Here is a 21,326-nt window from a genome sequence, read left to right as displayed (position 1 = left end):
CTTACCTTGAAAACCCTATTATGGTTGCTATAAATTGGTTCCAACTTGATGGCACAGAGTGATAACAACAACAAAGGATTTAAGCCTGGTTTGAACATTAGAAATAAGAAATGGTTCTTCAGCCGGAGGAATGGCATTAAAAGGCAGCAAACTTTCTGTCCTTTCACTTTTTTTAAATTCACAAATCTGAGTGATTTTCTGCTTCTAGCAAAATAGATTTTTGAAATATTTTAACCTTTTTAAAAATGACCCAAAGTAGAGCACCCAAGGATCATTTCCAAGTATTTACTGTAATTCAGACAGTGCCTTCCTCCGGCGTTGTTAGTTATCCCTCAGGTTTGCAAGGAAATAGTCAGTTAAGGCCTAATTATCACCAAGGACATGTTAAACATCATCTAGATTCTTTCTTTGCGGAAATGCCACTTGTGTATAAAGAGGCACTTGAGGGAGACAGACCTTGTAGAAAAAAAATCAGGGCAAGGCCGTAAGGTCCTCAAAACAATACAAATTCAGGAACAGATTATACCTTTATTGGATCATTAAGAACATAAAACAAAAAATGAGCTTTCGATGATAATTTATCTTCCTCATACCCTGTAGAAGGAGAACAAGGAACAATGCCTGGAATTTAGAACTGGGCTTTTCTCAGTTAGCCATCTCATTTTCCCCCATAATTTTTTTAACAGAGAAAGCAGGTGAAATATAGGAACCGGCCATGGGGAGGAAGAGGGGACAGGCTTTGAAATCTTGATAGTTCCTCAAGCCAAAATTAAAGGCACTGTCTGGTTCATGTTTCCTTTGGAATAAGTGCCCCTCATTGCGCTCAGTGGAACTTGTTCCTGAGTAAATAGGCTGGCTCCTTTATTTGTGAATTTGTACCCTCCTCCAGTTAAAATCATTGCCTGGGTGGCATACAAAAACACCTCACATAACAGCAGCTGATTCGACAAGCAGCAAAATAAAAGAAGCAGTTAGATATTTAAAAATCTGTCAAGGAATCTTTAAAGAACTAACAGCCAGGGAATGTTTTTTAAAATATTGGAATGGTGCTGAATGGACATTTGTATTTGCCCCAGGCAAGCCTCACACAGTTTTCTATAAACGGAGTAGCATACAGAGAAAGTCCTTCCATGTGTCTCACCTGGGTCAGGAGGAAGTCTTGAAAATGACCTCAATGTGCAGGGAGGCTCATGTCAGAGCCTACAATGCTCAAGATACTCTGGACCCAAGCCATGTAAGATATTAAAGGTGAACCCCAGCATACTCTGAATTGTGTTCAGAAATAGAGCAGAAACTGGTTCAGGACTGTTTCCTATTTCCTTATCATGGTTAGCAGCAGTGTTGTGTTTGATTTTGAGTTAATGATATTTTCTGAACAGCCTTCAAAGGCGACCCCAAACACAAACCATTTCAGTGTTCTAACCTGGAAGTTCGGAGCATGTGTCACAGTGGCCCAACGATCCATGTCCAACATGAATTGCAGCTGGTGTGAGCCGCAGGCAATGAAAACTGTTTTATACAGTATGTATCTCAAATCTCAAGGGATGAATCTGAATCCTCTGTAGGAATGTCCCAAGACAGAGAGCAAGTACTATCCTTTTTAGAGCAAGTACCACCCAGTCCAGAACAAGTGGAACATGGTATCATTAGCACCTCATTATTATTTGGATTGAGCTGTAACCCTAAGTATCATGGACTACATGGTACTTTCCCAGCAGACTTCCTGAAAGCATAACATGTAAACACTGGTAGCAATTACCGATTCATAAACCAGAGATGTTGGCAAGTCTTTGGGTCTGAGTCTGAGTCTTTCGTACCAAGTCCCCAGTCCCAAGCCCCAAGTCCGAGTCCCTATTCTAAACAAGCTTTTCCCCTCTGCCCAGGAAAAAGGGAGGGGTGGGTGGGTTCTTAGTCATGAGTTGCATCTGAGTCTTTTGGGAGGGGGGGCCCTCTGAGCCAAGTCACCTGTGTGACTTAAGTGTGACTTGACAGCGAGTCCCATGATTCAAGCACCCATCCCTACTATAAACTGACATGATGTGAAAAAAATCAAAAGTGAATCTGTCTGGACTGTAACCCACACATGTTGTAAGCCTTGCTTTGTACCTGGGGGGTCTCAAACCTTTGGCCTTTCAGTGGTTCTTGCACTTCATATCCCAGAAGCTCCAGCCAGCACTGCCCATAGTGAATGATTATGAGAGATGGGAGTTGCAGCCCCCAAATCTAGCCATTCAGAGGTTCGACCGCCCTGCCTTCTAATGTGGGACAACAGCTATGAGACAGAATCAGGATGTTTCCTTGGCCTAGAATTCACAAGGTATCTCTTTGGGATGAAACACTGTTTTCTTTGTTTCAGTCCTCACCTGCACCATGGGGATGATATTGCCTACTGTTTCTCATCTTCCTGAGGTGAATTCTAATGTTGATTGTCTTTTGCCTGAGCAGCTCCTGCTGATATACTCCAGACACCATTTTGAGGTGGCACCTTTACAGGCTGATCGAGGTAATTTGGTTGGACCGTAAAGGTATTACTGTAAAACAAGCTAGCATTTATTTTGTGTCAACATGGCTGTTACTGCTCTTGTTCATACAAATATGATTATCCATTGGCCAACTGGTGGCCAGTGTCCCTCAAACACACCCTGAATTAAACAGCATAAAATTTGGCACCACACTCTTTTGGAGCTGGCCTTCTCCACCCTGTGCCAATCAGAACAAAAAGCTTAGCTGACTACTGTGGGACCTTCAGAGAATATCTAGCTATTCTCCACAAATTATGCCATTTTGAGTGTAGGCAGACTCACTATTGCTGCTTTAGGATTTCTTTTCCTGGTTTTCTCCTATTCATTTACTATTCCTTTTCTTGCCTTACTGATTTTCTTAATTGGACTGCTGTGTTAGATTTGTTCTCTATTTACACCTTCAATTGCTTATTTGTGTGCACCCTCTTCCTCCACATTGTCTAGACCAGTGGTTCTTAACCTTTGTTACTCGGATGTTTTTGAACTGCAACTCCCAGAAACCCCAGCCAGCACAGTTGGTGGTGAAGGCTTCTGGGAGTTGCAGTCCAAAACTCCTGAATAACCCAAGGTTAAGAACCAGTGGTCTAGACCAGTGGTTCCCAGGCTTGGGTCCCCAGATGGTCTTGGACTGCAACTCCCAGAAATCCTGGACAGCATAGTTAGTGGTGAAGGCTTCTGGGAATTTTAATCCAAGAACATCTGGGGATCAAACCTGGGAGCTACTGGTCTAGACCGTTTTAACCAGGTGAGTCACAAAAAGGGGAAGCCAGGACAGACTAAGCATTGATCAGCAGAAACAAGAGGCTTGACCGGTTGTTTCCCTGTTCATGAGAATAGCCTGGACAAGTTTTATTTTTTTAAGACTATCTCTCCCACAGTTGTTGCCCAGGGAATTCTGGGAGTTGGTAGTCTCAAAAAAAAAGGAAGATTTTCAAGCTCAGGAGCAACGTACACTGACAGACAGAGGAACCTGGGTTTACCTTGGCTCAAGTTGACTAAGAACAGGTGGTGTTAGTAAGAGAGTGAGCATAAGGTGAGGAGCGCCTGACTTGTGACCTACCCTGGGGACTGGGGTTGACCGTCATCAAGCATTGAGATTGTTGTCAGGACAACTGAGGTGATGAAGCATTTTCTCTAAAGTCCAAAATAAATGGTTTGTACTGTCATTATCATTGCTTATCGAATAGCCTCGTTAGCCGTGTGTGTGTGTGTGTTTAGTCGTTTAGTCGTGTCCGACTCTTCGTGACCCCATGGATCAGAGCACGCCAGGCCCTCCTGTCTTCCACTGCCTCCCGGAGTTGTGTCAGGTTCATGTTGGTTGCTTCGCAGACACTGTCCAGCCATCTCATCCTCGGTCGTCCCCTTCTCCTCTTGCCATCACACCTTCCTAACATCAAGGTTTTTTCCAAGGACTCTTTTCTTCTCATGAGATGGCCAAAGTACTGGAGCCTCAGCTTCAGGATCTGTCCCTCAAGTGAGCATTCAGGGTTGATTTCCTTTAGAACTGATAGGTTTGTTCTCCTTGCAGTCCAGGGGACTCTCAAGAGCCGCACATATATAAAAAAAATCTTGGCCTCAATCAGGGGTGAACAGCACCTTTTTTAAACCCGAGGGCCACAGCCAGCTTTGCAAGGGGAGTTGCATATGCATAAATGGAGAGTAACATACTTGTACACCTGTGCCCATATCCACACATACACATACTCATCTCAGTACACACAGACATACAGACACTCACTCTGTACTAATCACTGCTAAAGAGATTTCTCTTTATTTGCTACTCCTGGAGAAGAACAATGCTTTCCTCCTGCAGCCTAGGTGAGCTATGGGGAAAGGTGGAGGTGTCCTACTGATCTGAGGGACTGCAAGAGGGAAAAACCACAGGCACACACTACAGGTCGGGCACCCTGCTCTAGAAATTAAAATTCCAAATATTCCTACTGAAAGGAAAATAAGAGCCTGCCTCCTATCAGCTCATTCTTTGTCCATCTATTCTAAATCAATGTTGTCTGCATTGACTGGAAGCACTTCTCTGGAGTGTCAGGGAGAACATCTTCCCATCTGTTTAACTGGAGATACAGGGAACTGAGATTGCAACTTTCTCCAGGTACATCATGTACCACTGAACTATCTTTCCACCTCTTATACTGCATCCTAGCATCGTGTGATATGTTTTTGCCCTAGAAGGTTGAATGAAGATAGTCTGTACCAATTTTGATTCACCAAAAGAAACAAGTTATGTAATATTTGTATTAGATTTTTTTGGTAAATAAAAGCAAATGTTGATGGGTAGTCATTATACACAACTATATGTTGATTTTGTATAACAAATATCCAATGAAAATCCTAGTCTCTCTTTTCAAAGAATCATAAATAGATACTGATAATATATTTGGAGCTCCAGTCAAAGCACTCTTTCTAAAATCCTGACCAAATGCAGTGTAAATTCTTTCCCTGCCTAAGGCATTATGAGGGTAAACTGAGTCAGCTTTAATATTTTTAATGTCTGGATTCTAGGTAATAATTGACACTAGATATGAGCAGATTTGTGTTTTCTAACTACATCTCCCAGCACCCCTCAGTAACAGGCTGTTACTCAAAAACACAAATCTGCACACATTTAATTCACACACTCTAGGAATGGTCTTGTTTTGTTCTGTGCTTCTGTGCTTCTGGATCCTAGCTGAAACCACTAAGTTAAAAAACATCCTTACCTGCTTCATGTCACCCTCTTGTCCTGACAGAATCACTAAAAGGTCCAGAGGTAAAAGAGGTCTCACTGTTTTGAAAGTCTGCTGTTCTCATTGTTCTGGTCCAGCCTGTTTTGCTACAAGACCTGCTCACAATGCTGTTCCCGCTCTGCCATTCTTGTCCTATTCCTTGACATGAACAAGTAGTTTTGAAGCCTAAACTGGGTCACCGTAATGATCAGGATAAGATAAACTGATCTAAGGAGATATTGCAGCTAAATGCTTAAGGGATCCTGCCACAGGGCCCTGAGCTGACAGGATGAGATCATGATTTCAAAAATGCCAAGAATAAGCCACTATACAGTACTTTGCTGCATAGTAAAAGGTGATATTCAGTCTCACAGCTTCCAGGCACATCAATAAACCTGTTGTCCTTTTGTGGACATCCAAGTTAAGCAGGTTATGCTGGTACTGATTCTGTATTTCTTAGAACTGCAGAGCTGGAAGGGACCCATTGAATCCAGTCCCTGTCAAGGAGTCACCCTGGGGAATTGAACTCCCAGCCAGATACCTAAACCACTGAGCTAGCCAGCAATTTTTCTTTTGCCTTGTTGTGTTCATTACATCTTGTTAGCTGTTTCTTGAATTGAAAGTCTAGGTACAGATATTCAAATCACAATAACAGCATCCTTGAATGTGTGCTCTTTCCCTTTCCATACTCTGCATTGACTTCAGTGCCACATTTAGGTTATTTTTGGGAGTAAAAGTATTGATTTAATAGGGACTTCCCTCTGAACAAACAAACCAGGCACTATAAATCTAGGACCCTCATTTCCCAACCCACCTCCACCTTCTTAGCCGTTGCACATCAGCCTGAAAAATCAACAGGTGAAGCCTCCCCCCCCCCACTGTACACACTAATGCATCTGAGCTGCCAGGAGGAGCATCCACACTTGTTGGATTTCAAGCTGGCAACGACGCCAAAGATTTTTGTGGTGCCTCCTAGAGACTATCAAAGTCAATCTGGTGGGAGCCTTCACGGACTACATTGCCCATTTCATCAAAGGCATCCGAAGAAGGCGACAGTGCACAAAAACTTATGCCAATGAAAACTTGATAGTCTTGAATGTTATACAAGGCCCCTCTCTGATTTTTCTGCAACAGATTAGCACAGCTCTTCCCTGGGTTCTTAAAAAAATAATATAACATAATCCAAAAACAACCCACATACACTGGAAAGGGCAAAGAGAAGCTTTCTGCGCTGGTCCACCCTCACTCCAGGTGGCCAGGCCACTTTTATTCCAAATAATCTCATACCTGCATGAAGGTGGGTGAGATGTTCTCCAAGTTCTGAACAATCACAGGGGCCATCGGGGGTCAGGGAGAAATACCATGGTCTCCAATTGAGGTGGGAAAACAGCAGAGGCGCGAAAATCAGGTTCTCTCTCTCTTCCCTCTCTGCGAAATCCTGCTTTCCTCCTCGGTCTGCATCTTCTCCCTTCCCGCGATCACTCTCCCACCCAACTATGCCTCCCTCCCTCTTTTTTTTTCTTTTCGGTTTTGTTTTTTGGCTTTCCTTCAGCCTATCAGGAGTGGCGATTGGAGGCGCCTTTGAAGTCGGGAGAGCGAACCAATCATTAAAATAGATTGAATGATTTCAAAGAGGGGCCTGGCTAGATCTCCTTTAAGTGCTGGGCACCCCCGCTGGGGTGCTTGTTATGGATGCAAAAGGGGGCTGATTAGGCTTGTGCGCGATCGGGAGCGCGAAGGGTTCTTCTTTTTATCTCTTTAAAGGTGCAGTGCCAGGAGGGAAAGGACAGGGCAGGAGGCAGACCAGTCGCGACTCCGAAATGTCATCGTTTGTGAGGGGGAACGACAGCATCCTGTGCAGCGTCTTACGCATGATAGACCCGTTCCTGCTCTTGTCTCTGCAGAAATGAAGACACACGGGGGGGGGGGGGAATCAGAGTTCCTGACTACTGGTCAAACCTGGAAAAATTACATTTTTTGGACTACAGGATGCAAAATCCTCCAGCCAGCATATCTCATATTTTAAAAACTAACTTTTCCAAAGTTTGCTGCTGCTGCTCCTGGTCTTTTGGCCCATGCTATATGCATACCTAGGTTCTGTATGCATGATGCACACCCTCTAGTTAGGACTGGTCTGTACACTCATGTGAGGCCAATGCTCCACCGGCTGGACTGGTACTTAAGCTGTTTCCAGGCCCAGTTCCGTGTGCTAGGGCTGATATTTAGAGCCTGCGCCCCCATTCTGCCAGTAAAATAACTTCCTCGTTTTATTGGGGTAGGTCTCCATTAGAGGCCTTCTAAAAGGCGTTCTGTGTTGGCCGGGTTCAGCATAGGGAGTGGGCAACTCTTTCTCACCCCACACAGAATGCACCCAGTCTCAAAGCCTCTTTCTAAAAGTAGCCAGTCCATCTGAGACCTTTTGGATTAGGTGGATGGGTGATGAGGATTAGGGCTGGGGGAAAGGCCAATTTTTGACACATTAATCATTAAACACACCCTCTGTCATTAACCTGGTAACCAAAGGTATGTACAATGTACTCAAAGGCACAAGAGCAAAGCATTTTTACAAGGATGGTATGGGCTGTATGATCGGATCTCCTAGACATCCTCAGCCAGCAGCACTTGAGATCTGTCTGTTTTAACTAGACAAGCAAATGCCTTGATCAGGTCAGGCTTTCCAGATGCAGAATTCGTCCCATATTGTTTTTCCCACCCCGTTTTTATTTTTGCTGTTTTGGTGATGGGAGATCACAGGGTTTACCAGGACTAGTGTCGTAACTTTACTAGCACTAAGGTGCTTCAGTGCACGATCATCACAGCCACTGTGGGCTCGGAGCGGTCTGCAGCGTGTGCCTCTGTCCCAGGACTGTGAAAGGAGCCAGTGTTGCACGTATACTTGCACTTCCCTTCTTAGCTCTTGCTTCCCGCTTCCAATGATGCATTAGGGCTAAAATGCCTGGGAAGCACCTTAGCACCAAATGCTGCCCCCAGTAGAATTCCAGGATAATTCCAAAAATACACTCAGAGGAGTTTGGTAACAGAGAAAAAAATGTGGGAACTCAGGGTGGAGAGCAAAAGAGCCTGATGATGCCAGAAGACAAAATGGATTCACGGCCTGGCCAGGGTGGAGAGTTTGGCTTGCAAATGACGTGGGGGAGAGCTGGGCAGCTTGGGTCCAGGGTCATATAAGCTGAGGTTCCCCACAAGGATCTCTTTGACAAATCCAGTCTTCCTTCGGGCTGGCATTTGCATTGTTTTGCTTCCATACTTCTGTAAAGTATCATTAGGGAACCCACATGAATAAGAGAACAGTGATGATAATATACTTTATGAGGGTGCAATTCTCAGACATTTCTGATGAAGGAGAGGGAAATTATCTTTCATTGAATTTCATTGAAAATTTAACTGATCCGTAATCAGTATAAGTTGCTAGACTGGGTACACATGGAAATAGATGGCCACCAGTAGACCATTGGAGTTCCAGGTATGTTTTTTGCAATTCAACAGCAAGCGGCAAGGTCAAGATTAGAAAACAATGTGCTTCAATGTATGTTATTATTTTTCTCCTTTTCGCAGGGTTTCAGGCAGTTGGTGTTTTGGCTATTTTGTTTACCGGTATTTGTTTTGCCAAAGGGGTGTTAGCTATCCCTTGAGGAACCATCAGAAAGTTGCTTGAGCAGAAGCATAACTTGCATCTGTTTCTGTGTAAAATTTTGTTGTCCTGCCTCTGTGCACCTTTGTGTCCACCAAGGAGCAAGAATGACAGACAGACCTTTCCTGGTAAAGGTATGCAGGTGTTTTGCCTTGCTTTCATTTGACTCTTTGAAGATCCCGGTTCTGTCTGTGGGATGAGATGCTAAGAAGTCAATTGCTTGCACCAGATATTTGCCTATCTGTAGGATGCCCTGACAGGCCAGGAGGTTGCCAGAATGTGGTTGCTGAGACAGAGATGGATGGCTATCCAGGCTATGTGTTGTGGTAGGAGGACAGATAGATCAAGCCATGACTGATGGGCAGAATATGCTGGCAGAAAGCACCTTCAGCCACGCCTTGGAGGAAGATACAGTAGCACCACGGCTGTTCCCCATGTGTTATTTTTAGACATCCTCCTTCTTACCTCCCACAGTATTCACAGATGGGAACTCTTAAGTTTGAGGTGGTGATTCCATCGTTTGGTACAAAATGATGTTCATTTGTCAAAGCAAATTTTAGGCATTGAGTCTGTATGTGATGGGTGCATCTCTTTATGATGATGATTGTTGTTGTTCTGGTGTGTGGTTGTAATAAGGAATACAAGTGTGCACAACAGAAATAATTATTTGGAACAATGAATGGTTGCCAGTACTAACTGTGTTGTAGACATTGTGTGGCCCTTATGCTGCATGCGGAATGAAGAATTGCACGTCTGGAAGTTTGATCCAGAAATGAAATGCTATTTCAAGGTCCTCCCACCTTTTAATTTTGATTCCAAACTGTATGTGTAGATAAATCTGGTTTTGATAGGTCACCAAACTAGAATTTACTTACTGCGAATTCACTCCTTGGTGCTGTAGTAATACCACTACGAAATGTGATCAAATGTTGAGTCTGAGTACTTCCGAGGTTGTCTTAATCAGCAGGCCATTCATTTCTACTGCACATCTCAAATGGTTGTTCAATGTCAAACCAGATTTATTTATCTCTAGGACATCAAGCAGTTGAAGTGTGATTGCCTGCTGTGCTTCTTGGGAGAAGAGCCAGCCTGTGTAGCCCTGGGCAAGCTGCACAGTCACAGACAGGCCTTAGAAGAAGGGGATAGGAAACCACTTCTGAGTACTCTCTACCTAGAAAATCATGGACAGTATCACTATAAATCAGAATTAACTTGACAGGATGTAATTAATCAGGATATCAAGCAGCAGTTATACACATCCTGTAGAGTCATCATGATGAAAGGCATAGTCCTAAGATTTGTGTAACTTCCTCCAGCATCTAGAAAACATGTACTTGAGGATATAGTTTTCAAAGCTAGCATCATTTATATCCTGAACATTGTAAGAATTAAACTTCGATGGACCAGTTTTGTGGAATTTCTCAAACAACAGTAATATTGTGTATTATAAATTTTAAAGGCACTTCGTTCACATGTCTGCATTCAAATTTGATCCGGTCTAGCTTTCATTATAAAGTACTTTCATGCATTCTGTGCCATCCAGTTGGAACCAACCTAGAGCAACCCTAATAGGGTTTTCAAGATAAGGGAGATATTTAAGGCGTGGTTTTGCCAGTTCCACCCCTCTGTGATTGAGTGGGGATTTAAACCCTGTTCCCCAGAGCCCTAGTCTGTCACTCTATCTACTACACCACACTGGGAAACCTCATTATACTTAGAACTACCAAAATCAATGAGGCAAATTAATTATAACTAAAGTCTCACCAATTTCAATAGGTCTGCTCTAAGTATGACTAACCTGTGAGTGCTTTTGAGAGTGTGTTAAATCGTCTTGTCTGTTTATCTTCACCTATCTATCTGTCTGTCTGTCTGTTTCATGTTTCAATTTATTAGTTAGATAGTTAAGCACACCTGTGCAGGTGCTTCTTTCTATTTGCATTATTTTTTCCCCCAGTATTCCACTGGCAATGCTATCTTTTCCTACATATACTTATGCTGTTTGCAATGGTGTATTGGAACTCTAACAAAACCAGTGTGTGTGGATGTTGCCACATGAGAACGCTCTTTAATCTACCCATTGTAACACATTTGTTAATTGCTTTACACCATTTCCTGCTTCCCTGTATGGTCCCGGCTCAGCCCTTTGAAGTGCAAACAACTGTGCATCACTTTGAACTGGCTCACAAAGCTCTCCGGCTGGGTTCTTCTCCCCACCTCATCATCCACAGCAGGGCCCTGGGCTTTGGGATGACCCTGACTCTATTCTCATCTACATGTCAGGCTCAAACCCACTTGTTTGCAGACTTTTGCTCTTTAGGTCAGGTTGGCTTAAGTGAGCAGCAATTCCCCCCCCCCCGTATGTGCCTCTGATAAGGCACGAAAGATTTTTCCTTTTTGATATTGAAGAGCAGGATATAAAACACCCACCCACAAACAAGGTGGGATTAAGAATCACCAGGACTGCTACACTTTGAGAGGACAAGCTCTTTGTAAAAACAGTTACACAGCAGACAGAACTTCAACAGGTGCAGCTTTCCCGGCGGCTGCATCTCTGTTGACAACCGGTCCTGTTAAAGGCACAGAGAATTCTCTCCATGGAGAAGGCGGCCCTGCTGGTTCTAATCCAAACCAATTATTCTATCCAATGGCATTTAGACCAGCGCAAAGGGAACTCATCTAGTTAAGAAACCGAGTGTGGGTGATTAGACTGTGTATTGCTACAACAGACATTCTTCAGCTTTCATCTATCTACAACATATCCTTTCTGTTTTGGGAAGCTAAGCAGAATCAGGCCTGGCTAATACTTTGATGGGAAACTACAGGCCAGAGTGAGGATATCTGAGTAGGGACTAGGAAAAAACATTAAGCCTGAAACCTTGGTGAGTTATGGCCAGTTAGAGCTAACAGTAAAAGTGTGGATCAATAGTTTCACCCAGTATAAGGCAGTTTCCTTCCCCACCTTTTCTTTTTATTTTAACTATAATATAAGCATAAAAAACATAAACCAAACTACAAATGGACTGTGTTCCCCACCACCACAGATGGGGCCTCTTGCCATAATCTTCTTCTTCCTCAATCTATATTCTTCTTCTTCCTTTACTGTCCTCTTCTCCAGGACTGCATTGATTCTTGATTTGGAGCTTTCCCTTTTCCTCTTGTTAACACATATTCCAGAAATCTACCCCATATATCAGTGATGGTGAACCTTTTTGAGCTCGAGTGCCCAAATGGCAACACAAAATCAACTTATTTCAAAGTGCCAATACGGCAATTAAAACCTGAATGCTGAGGTTTTAGTTTAGAAGAAACAACCGCTCCTGCACTGCAAGGTTTAAATGCTTGTGGTCCCCCCCCCCCCGAGTGGTATTAACAAAGAAATACTTACCAGTCTTCCAATCCCCCATTGGGCTAGACTAGTAATGGTTGCCATTGCACCCCTGTGCTGGATCACAGCATGAGCAGAGGGGAGTGCTGAAATTTGGGATCGGAGGATGGGTAAGTATTTCTCTATAGCTACTTATGGCTCGTGTGCCACAGAAAAGGCTCTGTGTGCCAGCTATGGTATGCGTGCCATGGGTTCGCCATCACTGCCATATATCATAAAAAATTGTTCTTTTTAAACTCTCCTTTCTTAACCTTTAAATTACAAGTTAACTTATCATTTATAGCTATATTCCATATTTCATTGTACCATTCGTCCATTTGAAATTCAAATTTTGATTTCCATTGTCTATCTCTTATTAGTCTAGCTGCTGTTAATAAATTGGTAATCAATTCTTTAATCATCTTATCATATTCTACATTCTCAAATATTGATAACAAAGCAATCTCAGGATTAAATTCTATTTCTTTTTCCACATATGTCATTTAATTCTTCAAAGATTAATTTCCAAAATCTTTGTACTTTTTCACATTCCCACCACATATGAAAATATGTACCATATCTTCCTATGCATCTCCCCACAAATCCCACCAGTTTCAGGTAGCTAATAATCAAGTGAAGAATCTGTTTGCCCTTGACTGCAATTGATGAAAGCGCCAGTATAACACTCGGCTCAGGCAGGTGGGTATTATGGCACAGAGAGAGGAGGGGAGGGAGAGTATAAACACCCAGCCTGCTCTTGACTTCTTGAGTGCAGTTAAGAGTTCACCCAGATTACATTTTCACCGGCCAAAATTGGTGACTGAATGACAAAAAAGGGGCACTGTTATTTGGCTTTTGTTAGCTCACCAGAGATGGCTTTATTAACACCCACATACCCTTCAACTTCATTTTCTTTTCAATTATGTGGCATAAAAATGTTATGTGTTGTTTTGGGCCTCAAAGACCTATGGTCCATACTGCCACACAAAAGTGTATACTGAAACAAAATATGTGGGTTCATACCTATGTTGCTAAATCCCCCACAAAGCTATAGTAAAGATTGCATGCTGTTTGTTATCACAATCCACTAGGTGTCCCCCCCCCCAGTATAAAGAAATGCACCCATGGCAGAGAGCTGGAGCATGTCAAAAAACAAGCATGGATGTGTCAAGCATCCTAAAATCTTTGTTCCTTCAGAGGTTTGCACTCCCATCACCCTCCACCTATGGTTGATAGGATTGATGGAAGTCCAATTACATTTGGAGGGCCAAACCTTGCCCATCCCTGCTCTGGTCTTATGCCACTATCTCTTTCCTGACAAATTTAGTAAACAGAGAGTATGAAAAGAAGACTTCATAAACATTGTCCACGTGGGAACAAATGACTACCCTCTGACTTTGAAGCTCTTGGAAGAAAACTCAAGGACTTTGGGGCCCAGATAGTTTTTTCATCCATCCTACCGGTGCTCGGAAGAGGAATCGAAAGAGAAAGGAAGATCCTCTGGGTGAATAATTGGCTACGAAGGTGGTGTCAACAAGAGGGATCTGGTTTTTAGGACCATGGGCTAAGCTTCCTGGAAGAAGGACTGCTAGCAAGAGACGGCTTGCATCTAACAAGCACTGGGATGAATGTGTTTGCCCACAACATGAAGAACTTCATCAGGAGGACTTTAAACTGAATTGGAAGGGGGAGGGAGACACAAGCACAGAGTTAAGGGTAGATGACGCCTTACACACAATAAGAGGAATGGACCAAACTGATCAAAAGGGCAACAATAATAACATTAACAATAATAATCACAATAATAAACATAGCAATAATCATAATAATATTCATTAAAAGGTACAAAGACAAACAGGGCACAATATGAATGCCAGGAGTATGGGAAAGAAACAAGAAGAACTGGAAATTTTAATTCAGGAGGGTAAATATGACCTGATAGTAATAATTGAAACTTGGTGGGATGACTCCCATGACTGGAATACAGCAATTGAGGGATATAAACTGATCAAAAAAACCCCAGAGAGAATAAAAAGGGAGGTGGAGTGGCAGTGTATCTCAAAAATACACATTCCTGCAGAGAAATACAGGAGGAGGAGAGTGGATGTCCCATCGAGAGAATCTGGATCAATCTACTTGGGGCAAAAAAACCAAAAGGAACTTGGTAGTTGGAGTCAATAACTGACCACCCAATCAAAGAGAGAACGCGGACAAAACTTTTGAAAAACAAATTGTAGGGTTTTCAAAGAGACACGACGTAGCAGTAATGGGAGATTTCAATTATCCAGGTATATGTTGGGCCCTTCTAAGAAATTCCTGGCTTGTGTGGCTGATAATTTTCTCCTACAAAAAGTGGAGAAAGAAACTAGAGGATTTGCTATTCTTGACTTGATTCTGACCAACAAAGATGACTTGGTGGGGGAGGTGGCAGTAAGGGGAACTCTAGGCGAGAGATACCATGTCCTTCTAGAATTCTTGATTTCAAAGGAAATGAAAGCAAAGTGTAACCAAACGCTTCTGTTCGATTTTTAAAAAGCCAATTTTAATAATCTCAGAACAAGGATAAGTAAAGTCCCATGGCTGGAGATCATAACAAGAAACGGAGTCCAAGAAGGGTGGGATCTTCTAAAAAATGAAATTCTAATGGCACGACTACAAAAAGGGGGGAGGTGGCAAAAAAGGCCAGTGTGCTTCACAAAAAGCTCAGGGAGGACCTAAAAACCGAAAAAGACATGTACAGGAAATGGAAGGAAAGCCAAGCCATCAAGGAGGAGTACAGACAAGTAGCAAGGAAATGCAGGGATGACATTAGGAGGGTAAAAGCTGGGAATGAGCTGAGGTTAGCTAGAGACACTAAAAGCAATAAAAAAAGCATTCTTCAGGCATGTGAGTAGCAAGACAAACAAAAGACTTAGTGGCACAGCTCTGCAATGGAGATGGAAAAATGGTAACAGAGGACAAAGAAAAGGCAGAGGTGCTCAATTCCTATTTTAGTTCCGTCTTTTCCCATAAAACAGACTATGACCTTCCAAACAAATGGTAAGTGCAAGTGGGGGGGGGGAACCGGATTGCAGCTGGAGATAGATTAACAAATAGTCAAGGAATATCTTACCACCTTGAATGAGTTCAAATCTCCAGGGCCAGATGAACTGCATCAGAGAGTACTGAAGGAATTGGCTGAAGAACTCTCAGAACCCCTATCCATTATTTTCTTGAAATAATGGGAAGCGGGTGAGGTACCAGGAAATTGGAGGAGGGCCAATATTGTCCCTATCTTCAAAAAGGGGAACCTGAGAACTACAGGCCAGTCAGCCTGACATCAATCCCAGGCAAAATTCTGGAACAGATCGTAAAGCGGTAATTGTGCAAGCACCTAGAAAACAATACAGTAATAACTAGAAGCCAACATGGATTTGTCAAGAACAAATCCTGCCAAACTAATTTGATTTCATTTTTTGATCACCTCCCTGATAGACAGAGGGAATGCTTAGACATAGTATATCTTGACTTTTGATGAAGTGCCCCATGATATCCTGATTAGCAAGCTAACTAGGTGTGGGCTGGATAAATCAAGTATCAGGTGGATACACAATTGGCTACAGAATTGTATTCATAGGGTGATGATTAACGGGTCCTTCTCTAACTGGGAGGAGGTAACAAGTAGGGTACCCCAAGGCTGAGTCCTGGACCTTGTGCTCTTCAATATTTTTATTAATGACTTGGATGAGGGAGTGCAGGGAATGCTTGTCAAATCTGCAGATGATACAAAATTGGGAGGAATAGCTAATACCCTAGAAGAGAGAAACAAAATTCAAAATGACCTTAATAGGATGGAGCACTGGGCCTAAAGCAACAGAATGAAATTTAACAGGGATAAATGCAATGTACTGCACCTCGGAAAAAGAAACAAACTGCACAGACATAAGATGGGGGATACCTGGCTCAGCAAAACTACGAGTGAGAAGGAGCTTGGAATTGTCGTAGATCACAAGCTAAATATGAGCCAACAGTGTGATGTGGCTACAAATAAGGCAAATGCTATTTTAGGGTGCATTAATAGAAGTATAGTTTCCAAATCCCGTCAGGTGCTAGTCCCCCTCTATTCAGCACTGGTTATGCCTCACCTTGAGTATTGTGTCCAGTTCTAGACACCGTACTTCAAGAAGGATGCTAACAAATTGGAACAGGTTCAGAAGAGGGCGACAAGGATGATCAGGGGGCTGGAAACCACGCCTTATGAGGAAAGACTGAAAGAAGTGGGCATGTTTAGCCTTGAGAAAAGAAGGCTGAGGGGTGATATGATAGCACTTTTCAAATATTTGAAAGGCTGTCATACAGAGGAGGGGCAAGAACTGTTCTTGATCATCCCAGAATACAGGACACACAACAATGGACTCAAGTTAAAGAAAGCCATATTTCGGTTGAATATCAGGAAAAACTTCTTAACTGTTAGAGCAGTACGACAGTGGAACCAGTTACCTTAGGAGTTGGCGAGTGCTCCAACACTGGAGGCATTCAAGAAAAACCTAGATAATTACCTGGCAGATACGCTTTGATTGTATTCCTGCATTGACCAGTGGGTTGGACTTGATGGCCTTGTAGGCCCCTTCCAACTTCACTTTTCTATGATTCTATGATTTTCCAAAATAAAACCAAGAAATTGTGTTGTACATAAAATGCAGAAAACTTGACTACTTTAGTGATGTAATGAGAAGTTCAAAGCATTGATTCTTAGAGATGATCATTCAAGCTAAAATAAATGAGGAAAGAAATCCAGAAAGGAGAAGAATTTCTTGAATGAAAGACCTTGGAGACTAGGTAGAGTGTAATAGACCATTGCTTAGAGCTACCACATCCAAATTTAAAACAGTCATATGTCTAGCCTTTGGGAGGAGCGGAAGGAGAAGAAGGAATACACTGATGAAAGGCTGCATTAAGGAAATGGCAAAGAGCAGGATTGGTGGCTGATATGACCAGGGTAGATTGGGTGGAGAGCAACAGACTGCTTTGAAATTAAAGGAGCTGGAGTAAGCATCTTTATCTGACTCAGATGAAGGATCATCCAGTAGACCTTGCTTTATGGTTCTTTTCCAAACAGTGAAGAAGAGATGTGGGCACAAATTCCTTTTGTGTCCTTAGGCTGGATTTCCCCCCCTTAGAGCTGAGAAACACCTGCATACCTGATGGCGGAAAGGAAAGAATGTGTAGCAACAGCCTTGATTTGCAAGCTTATTTGAGCCAGATATAAGTATCTGGTTCAAATATGGATATAAATTGGAAGTGGGCAACATAAGGCCATGTGGCTTCCAGAATCATTTTTGTGGCCCACCAACATTCCTTAGAGTCCTTAGCCCCCTTGCACAACCTATAGTCTTACCCCTTTTAAAACTTCCTTGTATTCCCTTAGGAGCAGATGGAAAAATTTTTTTTGCTGTTTTTCAATAGAGCAAGCACCCCGTCTCCTATTTTCCCAATGTTTTAAAAATTAAATATGCAAATTAGGCCTTTAGGCATGCCTCCCTGCTAATTTCGTGTCTCTAGGTGCTTGGAGGGGGCATTTTATACAGTAGGGTTTTAAAGTAAAAAACAAACAAACTGACAAATCAATTCATTGATTCATCAGAAAAAAACCAGTAAATTAATAATACGTGATTTATCAACCTTGCTGTATCACAAGTAAAAATTACTCACCATTTTTTCTGATTTGTGTCCATTTCTATTAGAACATAAGAACATGGAAACCTCTTTTTAAAATTTTAATTTTAAAAAAATTGCTGGGTCGAGCTGCTGTTCCAATGTCCAGAATATTAATTAGTAAGTCAAACAATTAGTGATAGATTTTTTAAAAAGTTACAGAAAAGTTACAGATTTTTAAAACATTAGTATTTACTCTTTGTTTGTTTTAATTTCTTTTTACAGTAGGGCTGCAAACCACAAACTAGGTTTCTGGGAACATAACCAACACGGGGTGTTTGACCTGCATTTTGCAAGGGTTGGGATTTCACATCCTGAAACTGCTCCTAACATACAGTATATGTTTACCATATGTTTGGGAGGAGTTTAGAGCATCCTGGTTATTGCTGGAGGACATTCTTTTACTATGTTTCTCTAACTTTCGTTCTTCTCCATGTAGATGTGTTGGATGTGGTGCCATTTTGTGCGGGAAAGGAATGAAAAGGGAAAATCTGAAACTGGGAGAGGGCTTGAGCACCCTGTTTCTTGTCTGCAGCTTCCCTCCTGCATATTACATCCGTTTCCTCCTTCTCTTCACTATCAACAACATCTTGCAGTGGCTGGTGAGAATCCCAGTCCTAGATGTGCTACAAACGATTCAGTTCTATATTCATTGTTGCTCTTCTCATACAAGAGACGGATACCAATCACAGCTATTTTGACATCTCATGCAGCAGCTCTGACCAAGGATGTTGCATTGCATCTCAAAGTTTTCCCAACCAAGAATTTATCCTCCCTGCGTTTCTTTTCCCATTGGTTTTACTTTGAATTATCAGCAGTAACCTTCCTTCATTTTTTTCTTTAATGCAGTTTTCTGCATTTTAAGTTTTATGATTTCTTGGTCTTTAGTCACCAGATTTAATACCTCTTCACTGATCACCTTCTCAATCCAAGAAGATTTTAGCATCCTATGATCAATGCACGTTTCAACCTTAATCAGTTCAACCCTACCGCAGATTAAAAATTGCCACTCCAGACATGCATCTGCAGGTCTAAATTTAATTGGTAGTTCCAGCTAGAGCAGACCAACAAAATCAGCAGGACTTACAAGAAGTGTTGACTTACCATTCAACAAGCATTGCAACTCTAACTGGGAGTGTAAGTAGGGTTAAATGTGTTCTAGAATCTTGCCCAAGTCTCACACAAGTAGAAAACGTGGGATCGAATGCAATCTTCATGTCCTGGGGTTTGTAAAAACAGACTGATTTTCACACTTTTCTAGTTCCTGGGTATGTTAAATGCGCTTTTGTAGTAAATGCCAGCCTTTTGTTGTTGTGGAAATGTCTTGAACACTTTGACAACCTTGACAAACCACTGGCTGAAATCCTGTTGCTTAGTGTAGTACGTTGCACTGGAATTCGGCCCATTGAATCAGTGGGTATTTGGTGAGTCAGTTCCTTCGTTGGTTGCATTGATTCAAATGGCTCACTCTCATTGCCATTTAGTTTAGCATAGTGGGTTGCAGCCAGAGTGAGACCATTTGAATCAATAGAACTTACAGAGGAGTTAACTCCCCAAATTCCTACTGATTCAATGGATCTACTCTTGTGCAACGTATTACACTAAGCAATAAGATGTCTGCCAATGAGGCTGTGGCTCAAGGAGGAGCAAACATAGGTTCAAGACGCAGATACAGTGTACAAGATGGTGGGAGTGAGAGGACTGTGGGAAGCTATAAGTGAGGTGTGTGGTTCATGCTGTATCGTTCTGGGCCTCTCACCCAGCTGAGGCTCCTTTCCCTTGCTCTCTGAAGAGGCACTACCAGGCCTGCTTCTTTTTCTTGGCGCAGAAAGTTCTTCCGCAAAGTGAAATTTCATCCACTGAGGCCCAGACCAGCTGCCCACCAACATCTCTGTAACCCACCAATACGCACAAAGTTCTCCTCCATAGTAAAAACAACAAGCAGCTTTTACTCAGGGGACAGGCTGTTCCCCTGACTAGCCTCTGTTTCATCTTTTCTCCCGCCACCCAGATGACGGAAATTGAAGGAAGCAGCCAAGCGGTTCGGATGCGGTCGTACAAAGGCCTGCGGGCCCCGTGTGGATACCCAATGGCTTGTCCAATTTGCTCCTGCCATGTCAGCCCGGCTTTGAAGACACCTGCTTAGCATAACATGGCACTCAGCATCTGAGCAGCATCTGCTGCCAGTCCCACGCCATTCAATTAGGGGGGAAAAACAAGGCAGGGAGGCGGGCAACTCCCTCTCTCTGTATTAAGTTGATGTTCTGGGTGGGTGGGGGCATCTTGAGGGGAACGTCAGAAAAAGTGAATACTTCTGGAGTGGGACGGCACCACTTGTTGAAACGTTGACCTCTGTAGGACTTCCATGTTCAGGCGGCTTTCTCTTGGATGCTGAAGGAGGGGTTGTACTCACTCTCTTTTCTCATTACTAAATCAGTACCTTCCTCCTTCCTTCCTGCAGCAATAACATGCCAAAAATATGATTCACAGTTCACCCAAAGTAGAATCTTATAACGTGGCACAAACTTCCATTCTGAGCCATGGTATAAAGGGGGAATGATACTGTCCATTTAAAAGGTGTAGCTCCGCCCTTCTCCTGTGTCCCAATCAAATGCGCCTGTGATGTTGGTGGGACACAGAGAAAGGCCTCTCCTGGTGATCTTAACACCTGAGCGGGCTAATAATGGAAGGCATCATCCTTGAAATAGCTCAGGCCCTTTTTTGGGGGGGGGGGGGGCTTTATAGGTTAGAACTACCATTCTGATATAACCTCATATTTGAACCATGTGACATTCCATCACCATCGTGGTGAGATTACCACCCCCACTGTAAACCCTGGGTTTACTCTGGGTTTTGCCTACAGTACCCCATCTAGGTACAGGTAGTTTTATTATAAATCTGAGCAGTGATCCTAGCTCCACCATCTTGATCTAGCCCTGGGCCTAATCTGGAGGTTGTTCTAGATCAGGGTATGGAGAAATACAGGAGTCTCCAGGTGTCATTGGGCTGTAACTCCCACAATCACCTGCCATCATAGCTAATGTTATGGGGCCATGGGAAGATTGCTTTAACATCCCTCCCTCCCAAGTTTTATCTACAGTAGGTGTGGATGATTAATCTGTATGCCATGTATAGTAAAACAGGAATGGAATCCTCCAAATGTTATTTTTATTGTTATGAGGCTGTTAAATGACTTTAATGCCACAAAAGCTTCTACTAGTAGAGCACACTATATAGGGAGCAACATGCCAATTAGAATCGGTTTTCCTATTTTGAACATCTCCCTCAGGAATCAGAAGAACTGGGGTCGGAGAAGAGACTCTGGGAACCTCGCCTTCTCTCACAGAAGGTATAGCTGAGGCAAATGCAAATGC

General features: G+C 42.8%; 1 protein-coding gene across 1 annotated transcript in view; it reads right to left on the bottom strand.

Moving 5' to 3' along the window:
- Window positions 1-8,184, bottom strand: part of LOC110070327 (transcription factor Sp5) — a 14,294-nt gene extending 6,110 nt beyond the window's left edge. Inside the window, exon 1 of the mRNA XM_020778002.3 lies at window positions 6,530-8,184. Coding sequence (XP_020633661.3) covers window positions 6,530-6,583 — 54 coding nt within the window. The 5' untranslated portion in view covers window positions 6,584-8,184. The remainder of the gene's footprint in view (window positions 1-6,529) is intronic.
- Window positions 8,185-21,326: the final 13,142 nt, after the last annotated feature.

This window comes from Pogona vitticeps, chromosome 2, assembly GCF_051106095.1.
Source record: "Pogona vitticeps strain Pit_001003342236 chromosome 2, PviZW2.1, whole genome shotgun sequence".
Lineage (NCBI taxonomy): Eukaryota > Metazoa > Chordata > Lepidosauria > Squamata > Agamidae > Pogona > Pogona vitticeps.
This window is presented reverse-complemented; position numbering and strand designations above follow the sequence as displayed.